This window comes from Montipora capricornis, chromosome 10 (assembly GCF_036669925.1).
Source record: "Montipora capricornis isolate CH-2021 chromosome 10, ASM3666992v2, whole genome shotgun sequence".
In the NCBI taxonomy this organism is placed as follows: Eukaryota; Metazoa; Cnidaria; class Anthozoa; order Scleractinia; family Acroporidae; genus Montipora; species Montipora capricornis.
The window spans coordinates 21,218,551-21,233,550 of NC_090892.1; the positions used below are offsets into that span (position 1 = coordinate 21,218,551).

Here is a 15,000-nt window from a genome sequence, read left to right on the forward strand (position 1 = left end):
TCTGGACATCTTTCTTCGTACAAGTGTTTTGCCTTTACCATTATAAGTTTGCGAGAAACTCTGAGGCCATTTGCTCTTCGACCGTGAATCCATTCAAGGATTATCTCATCAAGGTTATCATCGATAACCTTTCGTCCACCTCCTTCAAGCCTTTCCCTTCCTTGTCCTTTGTGTTTTTCTTTCAATTCCTTGATTGACTGTTTGTTTTGGCGCCACTCGCGGATACGCTTAACTTCGACCTTATATTTTTCCGCCGCCGCTCGGTTAGATTCCCTTTCTACGTATTCTATCGCCTCGTATTTAAATGACATGGTAAAGCTTCGCTTCTTCTCTCCTTTGTGCGCGGTAGCTGCATCATGAGAAGTAGACATGATGCCAAACAACGACTAAAAAATATGAGCTTAACGAGTTACCGTAGACAGTACTAGCGTGCCGGTATGTACAAGGTCGGCTGTTCAATCACGTGTTAAGGTCGTGTACAGTGCCTGGTACCACACAGCGGTCACTTGTCAATCAAGACATGCTTTGCTTGTGATCAAAGTCCAACGAAGAAAAGAGAGCAAGGTCAATCAGGGTCAATAACACTTGGAGGATTTGCAGCATGGCCAGGACAGACTGCAATTTTAGTTTCTCCATGTCCTATGAAATGAAGTTTAAGGCAGCGATACGTGGACATCATGTATACAAGGTGACGTGGACCCCAATTCTCGATGAGGTTTTAATCTGCAAGAAAGACAACCGCGAGGAGGCAAAAGAGTATGATCTTCATGCTGTTGTTGTGTACAAAGAATTACCCGACGAAGGAAGGTTGGATTTAACAGGGCATGTCCCTATTGAGCTGTCAAGGGTGCTAGCTGGTTTTCTGGCTGCTTCAGAAACGAACTCTCTCACTGTCAAAGTTGGTGGAAAACGAAAACGTGAAGTGGGTCTTGTCGTTCCTGGATGTTACCGAGCTAGGACAAACTGAAAGAAAGTTGCTGACATATTGAGTCAAGAAATCAAGAAGATAAAAGAGCGCTATCCGTACTTCGAACTAGACATCGAACAAGATGCTGTTCGCAAGCCATTGTTGGTCAAACAAGAACATAAAAAACTGTTCTTTTATCACGAGAAGAACCATTGTGCAAACCATTCTTCTACCGAGCTTCTGGGCTCCATTCTTTCTATTGTCTATGTTTTGGGGCTTTTAGCTTTCTGGACCAATCACGAGAGCCGTTGTAATAGCTGCGTCCTGACCCAAATTCTAGGCTTAATTAAATGAGATTGCTTGTCGATAACGACTCGGGAGTATTCTCGGAAAATATCCGAGTGTTCCGAACCTTTGGCATTTATGGATAAACTAGTGCGAAGGCCATATCACTGAGCTATGGGAGACTCCTGGGAGCTTGGTCTTTAACTAGGATCAAGTGACAATGGTCCTACTACACTTCTAGGGCCAAGATCTCAAATCGTGGCTTATTTGCCTAAAATAATAACTGGAATACTCAGTACATGTATGTTGGCATTATTGCTACCGATAAATCTTACCTTCCATTTGCTGGGCTAAAAATTACCTATTCATTTTCGCAGAAACCCATAAGGGTTGAAACTTGTAACGCGCGTTCACAGCTTCCGAATATTCAGTGCGAACTGATTGGTTAAATGTTTCAGTGCTAAGTACCATGTTTGGAAACCCCTCGCTCTTGTTGTTCCAAATATGGTACTTAGCAAATTGAATATTCAGAAGCTTGTTTCCCAGCACACAAGGGACCGTCACACGATTCATCCCTTATGGGTTTCTGATTTACGTTAATACGATAGCGGGATTTTCACTTGGGTATCAAAAGAGTATAAGCTCAGTCTAAAATGTCGTGCCACCTTTCAACTATGGCCAATTAATTATCAGATGAAAACTATTAACCGTCACACGTTTTCGCTCGCTCGGAGCACGTTTCTTACAATTGCTTCGATAAGAATTTCTGGGGGTTAAACGTACTGTTAACGCTAGTTGTGATTGGTCAAGGATTTTCTTTAACGAAACTAATACACGGCAAACCCGTCGACTCAAGTTGTTGTTTTTTTTTTGTCACAGCCAATGGACATTACATCTACATTGAGGCGTCATTGCCCCGAGTTCGATATCAAAAAGCGCGGTTAACTAGCCCAACACTAGCTCCTATTTAGCCAAACACCACATGCAAAGTGAGTGAACTTGTAACGTCTGAATTTACAATTTTTGTACTTAAGTCTGCCCTGAACCTCACTTAGTAGGTTTTTAAAGAACGCTGAAATTAGAAAGCTTAGTACGAAGCGATCTCCACCCCACATCCCGAACTTTCTTTTCCAGGTTGCATCACCTAAACAGCAAATTACACCCCGCGTGACTCTCGGGTCGTATCCTGAATTTCTTACTTGGAGTGACAACTAAAAGTTGACCTTTCTTACTTCCGCTTTGGCCCAAAATTTTGGAGCAAATGGTCACCATAAGAGTATCGTCAAGCAGGGAAAACACTTTACTCTCGCTCACCGAGAATTGCCAAGAGACCCCCTGCACTTTATCCTACAAATATTAGCGTCCATGTTTCCCCCTCCCCCCTCCCCCTTATATTCTCTGATATTGTTCTAAATTCCGTTTGTACCGTTCAGAATATCTCTTCTAACGAAATTGAACTTTTATATACTTTTTTTATTACAATTACGATATATACCATTTGTTTTACTTTGCTGTTTTACGCCCAAATCCCTGATAATAAATCCCAGCCATTGTGTGTTACCTCCAAACAGATGGACCTTTATGTCAACATGAAAGGAAACCAAATCGGTGAATTGAACATCTATCAGGCACCAGTTTTTGGTTTTCCAGTACGGAAATTGTCCATTAGCGAACAAGTGCTTACTTGGTCTCATACACAGGTACAATTTGACAGCAAAAGGGAATTTCAGGTTAGTGAATCGCAAAGCTTGTGTAGTTAGGTTAATTGATGAGAGATCTCGTGTTAACAGAAGGTTCCAGGAATGCATCTAAGTAGATAAAAGCCAAGAAGTGTCCCCCCGGCTCTCAACATCACTCGTGTAAGTGTCCCCTAACCTTCGGTCTTGTATTTACCGCAAGTTAAATTCTGGGAACTAGAGGGACACTGAAGATGGATATCAATAGTGGGCATGCATCCAATTGCGTGCATTTTCTGAACATTTGTTGGTTTGGGAGCTTGGTCAGTAATATCATTTTCCGTAATTAAATCAGTAAAGTTTAGTAGAGCGAATCAAGGAATAGTGCATGGCTTGTGAAAGGTTTTTATATCGGGCCCATTTTTTTTTAATTGTTTGGAGTGTAGGAAGATGAAAACAAAACTAGTTAATGAAAAGTGAAGAGTTCGTTTATCTCGCCGTTGGGATAGATCCAGCCGATTTGTTAAAAATTGTGCGGCTCTTTGTGCTGCATTGATGAAAAAGAGACTAGAGACAGTCATGTTTTGGCTAGCGTGATTCGGGTGATTGAAATAGCTCGCAACTGGTTGGGGACGTATTTGTCAGTTTTTTGGAACATCATCGTAGCCCTTCGCGGAAGCGGTCGACAACTTTTCCCCTTTCGCCTTAGTATATTTTGTTGCATTGTGCACAAAGTTATGTGGGACATTGTATGCTAAGTCCTGAAACCAGTTTTGTCAACGTTGTTAGTGAAAAAAGAGGTATTCCAGATTGTTTGTGCCTGGTTGTGAGAGTGCTTCTAACAAGGAAAGTTCCTAAATCGTTGTCCCTTTATAGGGATGCGTGGAGGTTTTGAGAAAAATTTTCCGGCCTCAAGGTCAAGGATGGTTCTTTTTATTGCGTGATTTTTTGGATGGAAGAGTGACTCTCGTTCTTTGGCTTTTGTGACGTTTGAAGCAACTCTCGACCTATCTTTTTGGCCCTTCATAGATCTGTGTAAACAATTAATCGAATCAGTGTATAGTAGCTGCATTTTTCGAAAACCTGGCGCATTTCCTCTGATTTAGAAGAGTTGGAGTCCTCGTTGCACATATGTGTCATTCTCAGGAATTGGGCGTATGGGAAGTAGTTTTTGACATATGATAGATGTTACCCGGGGTCTATTCCCAGACTTAGCGACACATGTACGTTCTCTACTCAGCTCCGAGAGCTTTTCTCCTGGTACTATGGTTTCCCTCTCCTCAAAAAGCAACCAATACTGAGTTATATATGAGTTAAGTGTATTTGGTTTGACTTCTGTTCAGAGTCTTCAGTTGGCGAACCAGCGCGAAATACAATTGACACTTAAATGAAGTACATTATCATTACGCTTTCAAAAACTCGTTCATAATTCATGAGCCAAAAAGCCTATCAAAATACCAATAAAACGTCACTTGCATGAGCTTTATATCTTGATAAAACTTTTTTAATCAGTGTCAACGCTGCAATTTCGTTTAAAACAATCCTCGTTAGTATTCTTTATATAAAGAATTCTGATAAGCCATAGCCTTTTTTGTGGTATGCTAGTATTTTCCTCTCACAATTTAAATCATTGTTTGGAGTCCAGACGGGACACCCTTTTTGTGGAGTGTATCTCGTCCCCCAGAGCCCACGGGTCTTTTGGTCAGCGCCAAGACACGGAGTTCTGAAATAATCAATTTTGAGAACTGTTTTGATTGGCTAATAGCTTCATTAAACTGCTCATGCGTAAACTACCGAGTGTAAAATAGCTTGTAATTGCGAATATGGCGCAAAAATCTCCAACTAAACTTATAAACACGAAGATTTGTCGCTGCTGTTCAATCGCCCCATTTTACTTTTCGGTGAAACCGGAACTCCTAAAATCTTTGAGTTCCGGAAATTGATTATTCCAGAGCTCCGTGTCTTGACATTGACCAAAAGATACGTTGACTCTGGGAACGAGATGGTGAAGCCGTTAAAAAATCTCGCAGCACGTGTTTTATCGGGTCTAAAAACACGAGGCGTAGCCGAGTGTTTTTAAGGTGCTCGCACAGTAGGGATCATTTTGCAGCTACATGACCCCAGAACATGTAGCAGTTTTCAAATCATATTCCATACATATAACGAGGCATAGAGCGGAAACCTATCGCGGGGACATGAAGCACTGACCAAATCACAACATGAACAAACAGAAAAAACTGCGCCATAAGCATGTCCCTGGGACATCTATTCATTTTACTCACACACCACGGCGCATTTAACAGACATGTTTAGCGGGGACATGCAGCGCGTACAAAAACACTGTGAAGTTTGACGAATTAAATGTTCTCCGTTCTTGAGTTACAAAAGGAATTGTGACACCCGAAAATGGCCCGTAAAGTTTCGGGACTTTCGTGACACGGGCCCCTGGATCGACGAGAAAGTGACGTCATTTACTCGCTAGCTAAAAAATGCAGATAGTGTGGAGAAAGTGACGTCATTTACTCGCTAGCCTAAAAATGCAGAGTGTGTGAATGCAGCTTAATTAGTATCCAGAACCGTGACACGATTAAGACAATCTAAAAGCCAAAAACTCTCGTGCTGCATACTAATAAGGCGCATATTCGCATGACGACACTTTCTCCTCGATCCAGATCGCTGGAAGCCGATCGATCGGAACAGCACCAAGTAATGACGGACCGTGAAATGAAAAAGGTGGAGTTAAAATCAACAGCCTTCGTCTTGAAATTACCTAAAAAACATTTGCCTGTTGTGCACACAACGCAAGTACTTTCGAAATGTGAAGAAAATCGAGACCTGATTCTTTTTCATCGAAGTAGCACTTGAAAGCGTTCTGAATAAACTCTGGGATATAGAGGTGAAGATCGTCTCGCATACCAACCCTTGATTCTCTTTGACAAAGTACTAACGCTCGAAATGTGAGCTTCTAAATTTAAACGCGACGGTCAGTTTTCCTCCATGGACTTGTAGTGTTCTTGTCCATGCTCGGTAATATAAGCGTCTTTAAAGACCTTCTGAGATACGTGGTGATGCCATAGTGTACTGCAACCTATTTCTCGTAAGTCCCCAAACTGTTCATATGGTTATTTATAAGTCAACTTAACTTGGAAAGGACTGCTGGCAGGAGACCATGAGTAGGAGCGAGCAATTGCCCTATATTCACGTCACGGCGTTTTCACAGACGGATTTATTTTTAGATTGAATTTTCCGCGAATGAGATTCCCGTGGGAGCCCGATGACCAATCACAAGAAACTAACTTGACGTCATTGCGTCAGCAGTCCGGAACGGCCTTTTTTCCCGAGGGAAAAGGAAGTCTAAAAATGGATCGGTCTGTAAAAATGCCGCGACATAGGCTTAGTATGGAAGTTGTTCGCTCCAAGTCATGGGCTCCAGCTGCTGGTCAGCTTTTATTGACATTGCGCATGCGCCGTCGTTGTCGCTGCTTGCCTTTGCTCGGGGTTTGCCGCCTTTGTTTTCGCTTTTGCCCCACCCACCCTCTTCTGAGGGCACGAAATGGTAAGTATAAGTTTTTTTCAACTGTAAAAGAAGTGTGACTGGCACCCAGGTTGACGCGTGGCTAGGTTGCCTTAGTTACCTCTTGCCAATCGCTAGCTTTGCCATTCGCCTCGTCTGCTGTATGGCAGCTTCCCTCCAATTAAGTATTGATAAGTTAAAGGTGCTACAATTTCTCTTTATCTTAATAACGAAGAGTTTCAAGGCCATCAAAGTTTAAAACATGACCACTTTTTTCAAAACAAGGGGATAGCACTTGACGAAATGGTTTTTGGGGCGTGAAGAGTTTTCGCGATTTTAGAGTGACGGTCCCCTGGAGACAACAGGTCTAATTAATTAAATATATTTTGAGTGTTATGCATTATACGTTGCCTACAAATCAATGATAAAATTTCTTTTTTATTACGGTTTATCTGTTTTCTAGGTAATAATTGAGGGAGTTCGCGGACGGGGTTACCAAGGCGACATCGCAATCGATGATATCTCTTTTACATCAGGATGCAAAAGACTGGGTAAGACGTCGCTATCTTTGGGGGTGTGAGCAGGCTCAGTAACATCCTGATCACACAATGCTCTCTTAGGTTTTGTAGATTCTTAAAGTGAATTTCACATCTCCGCGCTTGTGCAACTGTCACGTCATCCCATATAATTCCATTGTTATTAAAACAATCGAAAGCACTGATGCAGGAAACGGAAACAATGCCATAGAAGTGGAATTTCTCATTGGAACTACGAACCCACTACATGCAAATTTTTAACTCGTGCGTAGAATAAAATGATCGCCCCTTACAATAAATTCGATGGACAAAAATAAATTTAACCAAATTTTAATGAACATCATCTGGTTCAGTAAGAAACGGTACAATTTACAACTTCAAGCGCCAAAGGTTGGACATGCGCAAAATCGTGAAACGTCGCCATTAAAAACACAAAGGCGCGCTGTAAAAGGGCATAAGCTCCTCCCCTAAGATTCCAACGAAGTGCAAAATCCAATATGACGGATGATGCGATGAACTACCGTTTGGTCCGTCAACGAACGATTCTGACCTCAAACACCCCAAGCATGTGAAACGAAGACTTAATAAATGTTCTTGATCTGAGTCTTAAAGTTTAAGTCTTTATTGCATTTTCAAGAAGTCTGTATCGCACGCAAAGCACGCGATAGCGCGCCATTTTCGTCACGGTCTTCTTGGCCAAAGTTTTCCCCACCGGTCACTGGAAGGGTTTGCGAGTATAGTACGTGCCTGCAATTGTTAGAGCCTTGGCAAGCAGTTGCACACAGAGAGTATGCGTTATTTCAGAGCTTTGTAAAGAGATTAGCGGTCATAACGCCGTCCAAACCGTTTGCACGTGGGTTTTCGTGGCTTCGTGATTTTCTTAGCGGATTGAGATGTTGGGGTCTTGTCCACAATCGAAGAAAAGCAAAATTGAGGGAAACAAACAAACAAACAAACGCCAAGAGAGATCCGGGAAGCGAAATCCCCATTTCAGTCTGACTGTCGAAGTGAATGCTTGAGACGCGAAACGATTGGAGGATCTTCGCAGTCGACTAAATCATGCGAAATCGCTTGCTGGGATTGATCGGAAAACCTTTTACCCAAAACGCCGATCTCCTAGAAGCTTTACTGTCGTAATTTGAGCTAGTGAAACCCTCTGCTGCTACACAATCTTAGCCAGGTTGTTCGCCACCTATGACTGAGAGTGCTGTAGAAGAAGAAGAACAACAACAAAGACGACCACAAAAAAAGCAGATTTAAGTTGATGATAAAGTGGAGCACCCTTCCTTTGTTTGCAGTGGTGAGCCCATGAGGTCTTTGGCCAAGTACTTCTCAATTGTCTATTTGGGGGTGGGGATGAGGGAAGCCAGACACACCGTTGGTTCAATTCTCCGAGTTTTCAATATACAGTTAAAAGTGCGCTAGGTGAAGTATTTTTCTTTACTCAGCTTAATATTTTCACCCTCAACAGGGATATTTTATAATTTTCTCGAAATTCCACTTTTTGCGTGCCAAAAAGTTACGTAAGTCAGCGAGAATAGCTGTTATTTTGACCAAGACCGAGCTGAAAGAGGCATGGGTGAATTCTGTATTTTACGTCACAAACTGCCTTGCATTCGTGTTTTCAAAAGATTTTTGCATTTCAAAGCAGGGTTTAACGTCAAATACAGAATGGACCCATTTCTCTTTTAGCTCGGTCGTGGATCAAAATTAAGGCTATTTTTGCTGACTTACGTAACTTTTTGGCCGCACACAAGAAGTGAAAATTCGAGGGGAAAATCGTAAAATATGATTGTTGAAAGTGGAAAGATTTAGCTGAGGTGCTTTTCACGTAACGTCAGAACATCTCTCATTAGCTCCTTTTGTTCATCCACCAGCAATTGTACATTGCACGATTGTTAGCTGTGTCATACTCTTCCGCATGGGCTGCATCGGGCTGTAACAAGGCATCGTGTGGCACACTGAAAACCCCACAACCTGTTTCCCAGAAATGAGACGAATCGCTATTACCAGTCGGACTTTCCACGGCACAATTTTGTATCAATCCATTCCTGATCCGTTGTTTTTTTCATTTTTGTTATCAGCACCATCTTATGTACGACTGCGCAATGGTCGTGGTTTTAAGGATGGCCGCGTGGAAATTTACCATCAAGAAGAATGGGGACCGGTATGCCGCGAGGGTTGGAATAAAGCAGATTCTATAGTGGCCTGCAGAGAGCTGGGCTTTAAAAAAGCCATTACTGTGGGAGACGAAGGTACTGTGCTTCTATCTTATGAGAGCAATAGCAATTGAAAGACTTAATCAATCGTGACATACCCTCGTAGTCAAGGAACGACCAAACTCTCAAATGGTCCTCGTCAATGAGCAAAGTAAGCCTGGTTTTGCTTTTGATCAGGTAATAATCTGTCGAGCGCTTTTTGGCCAATCACTTGCCGAAGTATGTAAGGGCTAACGGAATAGTCCATTTCCGAGTTGCTGTTTGTCTCGGTTTCGAAGTGAGTCTTGGTGCTCAACTATTGAAAGGGAAATGGGTTTGATTTGCATAAGAAGACGCAACTCATTTCCATTTGAATGGTTGTGCACCAGGATTCGCTTTGAAACTGAGGCATGCAGCAACTCGGAAATGGGCTCAGTATTGCGAGAACATTTTGGCCGCTTACAGGCATGCGTTTATTGTAAAGAATTGTAAAAATCACAAAGCCCAAATAAGAACGTAAAATTAATAAAAGCAGTAGCGAAAAAGCACTTATCTATTAATGAAAGTGTATATATGACAGATTTTATTTACCCAAGTGGGACATCGTGGTTTCCTGAGATAAAAACACCCAAAAATTTCCAGAACGATTTTTGTTCTATGCCTTTCAGCCTTTCAAAAGGTTGGCATTTTTATTTCGTGTGGGGCACAAAACCGCGCCAGTAAGGAGATAGATAATCCAAATACCAAATCTAAACCCGTTCCTCTCTTCTCCCCACAACATTTCTAACGACATGTAATTAATTCCTATCGTAAAAATATTTTCCAATCGGGACTCAATCCTGAAGGCGAGGGAAGCCTTTTTTAATCTCAAAAGGCTGGGCAACTGATCCCAACGATCTAATGGGCCATTTCCGAGATGCTGTTAGTCTCGGTTTCGAAGTGAGTCTTGGTGCTCAACTATTGTAATGGAAATGAGTTTGATTTGCATAAGAATGCGCAACTCATTTACATTTGATTGGTTGTGCACCAGGACTCGTTTTGAAACTGAGACAGGCAGCAACTCAGAAATGGGCTATTATCCGCGATGAAACAGATTAGATTTCAATTTATTATTTCCAGTCTCTTCCGTTATTTATTTATTTTTTCGTTACTTTTTTAGTATTTTAATTCAAATTAGTTGTAACTGCCATATTTTATCACGTTTTCCCAGTATTACGTCAACATCCATTTACTATATATATATATATATATATATATACTGTGAATCCATTTGCGATCCTCCTGGGGGTGATACGTTGTTGGCTCAAGGGATCTACTTAACTGACTCTTTAAAAATTAATTACCCTTGTCCGCTTGTGAATCACATGTTGATCCAGCGTTATCACATAGAAAAACTGGCCCATTAGGGAGTCCCACGTAAATGCCACACATTAAATGATCAATCAGCCATATTGCCAGCACGGTTGTCCTGATAGTGTAGTGGTCATCACACCCGACTAGTGATCAGGGGGACGTGGGTTCAAATCCCGCCTAGGGCAATTACAGTTTTCCCCAAAAGTTGTCCACTGTTGAGTTTCCCATAACTTTCTCTCAATTTCTCCTCAACTTGGACTGTGAATCCATTTGCGATCCTCCTGGGGGTGATACGTTGTTGGCTCAAGGGATCTACTTAACTGACTCTTTAAAAATTAATTACCCTTGTCCGCTTGTGAATCACATGTTGATCCAGCGTTATCACATAGAAAAACTGGCCCATTAGGGAGTCCCACGTAAATGCCACACATTAAATGATAAATCAGCCATGTTGCCAGCATGGTTGTCCTGATAGTGTAGTGGTCATCACACCCGACTAGTGATCAGGGGGACGTGGGTTCAAATGCTGCTCAGGGCAATTACTGTTTTCCCCAGAAGTTGTCCAGTGTTGAGTTTCCCATAACTTTCTCTCAATTTCTCCTCAACTTGGACTGTGAATACATTTGCGATCCTCCTGAGGATGATACGTTGTTAGCTCAAGGGATCTAGTTAAATGACTCTTTACATCAATTACCCTTGTCCGCCTGTGAATCACATGTTGATCGAGTGTTATCACATAGTAAAACTAGCCCATTAGGGAGTCCCACGTAAATGTAAATATTTATTAGAAAAGTACATTACTAAATCAAATCTACGTTGTATTGGCTCCTGCTCAAAATATTCTGTTTCTCACCGTACTTTTTCGGATATCGGAGATACTCGGCTATAAGACGCACCTTGAGTTTAGATCTCATTTTGGGCCAACAAGCAATTTCGCGCCTTATAACCGAGAACACCGATCAGATCAAGCCAGTTTGATCCAACGTACACCGACAGGAGTATTGTCCACGGTTGCTTCCTTGCAAACTCTCGAAGGCTAACATTTATGAGAGAGATTTCAAATGAAGTGGGGTATGGCCTATCGTAATCAGGCAATTTACATTGCTTGGATCATATTATTACATTATCATCGTCGTCATCTGCATTGTAACCGCCATCGTCAGCGTCGTTGGTTGTCGTAATCATAGTCGTCGTCATCAGCATCCTAAGCATCGCCAACGTGATCATCGGGACGGGATCGCTCGAAGCATTTATAACTTAGCTTAATTTAACATCATGCATGACTTGCAGAGTCATTGAAACTACTTGTTTTGTTTTTTTAGGGTTACCCATAAGTGGACCGTTTTCGGGACTGCATAACGTTACCTGTAGGGGAAATGAGACGTCGATCAAAAATTGTTCTATTAGTGCGTGGTCAAACATAACGTCTTGCGCTAGCAACGTTTCTGCCACCATTACTTGTTCAGGTATAGACAGTGAATTTGCTTAAGTATTGATTGATAGTTGTTGTTCGTTGCTGGTATTTTGATTTTTGTGCTGCTAAATGCTAAGGACATTTTGAAGCATAAGCCAATTTGAACCTTAACCCATTGCTCAAATTTTCCAACCATCAATGTTAAAATCCCTTGCAGTTAAACTAAAACCTTGGTCATTTAGATTTGCACAAACTTTTCCTCGTTCAAACAACTGAAAAACGTGGAACTCAAAATAAGTGGTCGGAGTGAAAAACCCTACTAAGAAGATATCTGTTTACAAACATTGCTTTTGTTATTCAAATGTGCCAACCACAGGAACAAAAGAATCCTTTGTTTCAACAGCCAATGAGGCTCTGGTTGGCACATTAATGACAATAAGTGACGTCAACTATATCTTTCCTAGACGCCAACTCCCCTCCCTCCCCCCCCCCCCCCCCAAACAAAGAAAATACACCCAAGGAATTAATCATCCTCTCTCTAAGGAGTTTCGACAATATTGGGCGGTTTTCATTCAATGACGAGAGCATTCGGTAGCAGTTCCTAAAATTTCTGGTAAACAGACGAACGGCCCAAGCTAATCACGTCACCCAGCTTCACACCATAGATACTGTCCACGAGTAGGAATAGCCCATACGATTGAAGTACTTTCCTGGGGTATCTTTATCCATATTCTAGAATGTCAATTTAACCTTGCAATTGTAAGCCATACAGCAATTCGAAAGCTGATGTTTCGAACGTTAGCCTTTCGTATGGTGGTCAATTTACCATATCAACTCAATTTCAATTTGCTATATCAACCCATTTCTGTGTCTCTCTTCCCCATCGACGCAGCGGCACAGTTTGTCTAGAAATTAAACGCCTTTGTCCATCTTGTGAGCTGGACCCAAAATACCGAAATTTCATTACGGAAAACTGACTTGTATCTCACTGGATTCATTTTAAGCAGAATTTTCGGTCGAATGGAAGGCTCAGTAGTAGGCGATTGAATCTATGTGACTGTTTTTCTTTTTTTTTTATGTTGTCAGGCATTGTTCCTGTTTGTCCTCTTAAAACGCACTTTAGATGTCCCGCGGACAGTGATGGTATCAAGAAATGCATCTCGCATGCGCAGCGGTGTGATTTCAGCGAGGACTGTTGGGATGGCTCGGATGAACTCAACTGTGATGACTACACTCGTTGTGACTTTAATGACATAGGCCTCTGCGGTTGGATACAAGCCACGAATGACCAGATGGACTGGACACGAAATAAAGGAGGAACACCATCTCTCTACACAGGTTATGCTAGCAAGCATTTATATTGTGCATGAGCTTCAAAATGCTATAATTTTTGCATTGCCCCTCGCTAGAAGTCCATAACTCAGAAATCTCGATCTGCGAGGGAATGCGGCCCATCAGTGTATCAGTAAGGACTTTAAGATCTACGACGGCGACAGTTGACAAATAATAATAATAATAATAATAATAATAGTAATAATAATAATAATATTAATAATAATAATAATAATAAAAATAATAATAATAATAATAATAATGACAATTTTTATAGCGCCCTCTCCAAAATCTCTAAGGCGCTTTTACAATGAAGGTTAAAAGTTAAAAGTAATAATTATGCATTAAAATAACGCTTAAAAAGGTAAGTTTTAAGATTACGCTTAAAAGAGGTAAGATCTACACTACATTTTGTGGTCTCTGGGATGTCATTCCACAGCTTATAATTAGTTGCAGAAGCAGAAAAAGCGCGATCACCATAAGAGTTTAACTTAGAACGAGGAATCACTAACAGTTTCCTACTCGATGATCATAAAGTCCTCTCAAAATCACCTTAAAATATAACTTGGCTCCATCATAAGTCTTTCGTGATTATTCAGTCTCGTTCAAGTCCTACAATGTGGGCGAAGTATTCTAAAAATGAATTGGTCCGAGCGGTTTCAGAGTGAAAGGAGAGAATGAAAGACTTACGTTGTCGTCAAACCTCAAACTTGGTGATTTCGCGTCGTCGTTATGCAAAGGACCGTAAACATACTTGCTAAAACCCGTGCTGCACGTGCAGCACAATTATTGATGCTCTTTTAACCAATGATATTATTGTTTTGAGGCGTTGTCGTAGCCGCAGCCGTCGTCGTTTCTTAAACACCCTAGTATCCATTTTTAGGACGGCTACTTCTAGATTTTTGCGGGAAAAAAAACGCGGTGATATTGTGTTCCTTGCACGATCCATGATTTTGGGTTAAGCACGAACGATCCCTGGTGCGGCTTCTTGGTTTCAAATCAATCAGAAGCGTTGTGGTCGTCAGGCCCAATCTTATTGGCTCTTTCTCTGTAGATGACATAGACTCGGCTCGACTTACGAAGTAGGGACTGCCAGCAGTCCATTTAAGCAAAAGCGATTTTTTTCCAGAAAGCCTTCGGACGGAAACGTTTTGCAGCTCTTAACAAAGCTTTAACAGACCCGTTGCCCCTAGCAACCGACCATGTGACCTTAGAAATTAGGTAATAATCACAAAAATACAACTTTTGCCCAAAAAGTTTCATTGTGGCGATGATCTCAAGTAAATTAAGCCACTAAAAAAAAAATACGAAGGTTGTTGAAAATTTTGCCATTTTAAGGTATCTACCACCTTAATTAAGAACACTTGAAAGTGAAAAAGCACTCTTCAATCGTAACATAAGGAAAAGAATGATTACATGTTTCATCCCGTTTGCTAAGCGAGTCTCTTGATTTTTTTAAACGAAATTAAGTAAATTTGGACCTTTAAGATATTGCATCTTTTCATCATCATCCGATCGGTTGATGATGACTCCGGCCGGACCAACGCTCAGGGTCTTTAAATATCTGAGGAGAAAGTGCTGCCTTTGTAATGACGTCTGCAAATGGTTAGATTCTCTAGTCTTCTCGGATAAGGACGAGAAACCGTAGGCCCGGTATCACAACCTTATTCCACTATTCGCAAATAGCAGGGCATGGAGTTCTCGGTGTTGTGGTCTGTTCTCTGTGTTATATCATGGTTGAGAGGGAAAATGCTCGGAGGTCGATCCGTGTGCGGGTCTCCGTTT

The 15,000-nt window shown here is 41.5% G+C and overlaps 1 protein-coding gene across 1 annotated transcript in view; it reads left to right on the forward strand.

The window, feature by feature from the left end:
* LOC138019675 (deleted in malignant brain tumors 1 protein-like) overlaps positions 1 to 15,000 on the forward strand; it is a 70,707-nt gene that overhangs the window by 1,847 nt on the left and 53,860 nt on the right. Inside the window, exons 2-7 of the mRNA XM_068866537.1 lie at positions 2,072 to 2,181; positions 2,764 to 2,922; positions 6,846 to 6,933; positions 9,003 to 9,173; positions 11,792 to 11,935; positions 12,970 to 13,221. Of these exons, the coding sequence (XP_068722638.1) occupies positions 2,764 to 2,922; positions 6,846 to 6,933; positions 9,003 to 9,173; positions 11,792 to 11,935; positions 12,970 to 13,221 (814 nt within the window). The 5' untranslated portion in view covers positions 2,072 to 2,181. The remainder of the gene's footprint in view (positions 1 to 2,071; positions 2,182 to 2,763; positions 2,923 to 6,845; positions 6,934 to 9,002; positions 9,174 to 11,791; positions 11,936 to 12,969; positions 13,222 to 15,000) is intronic.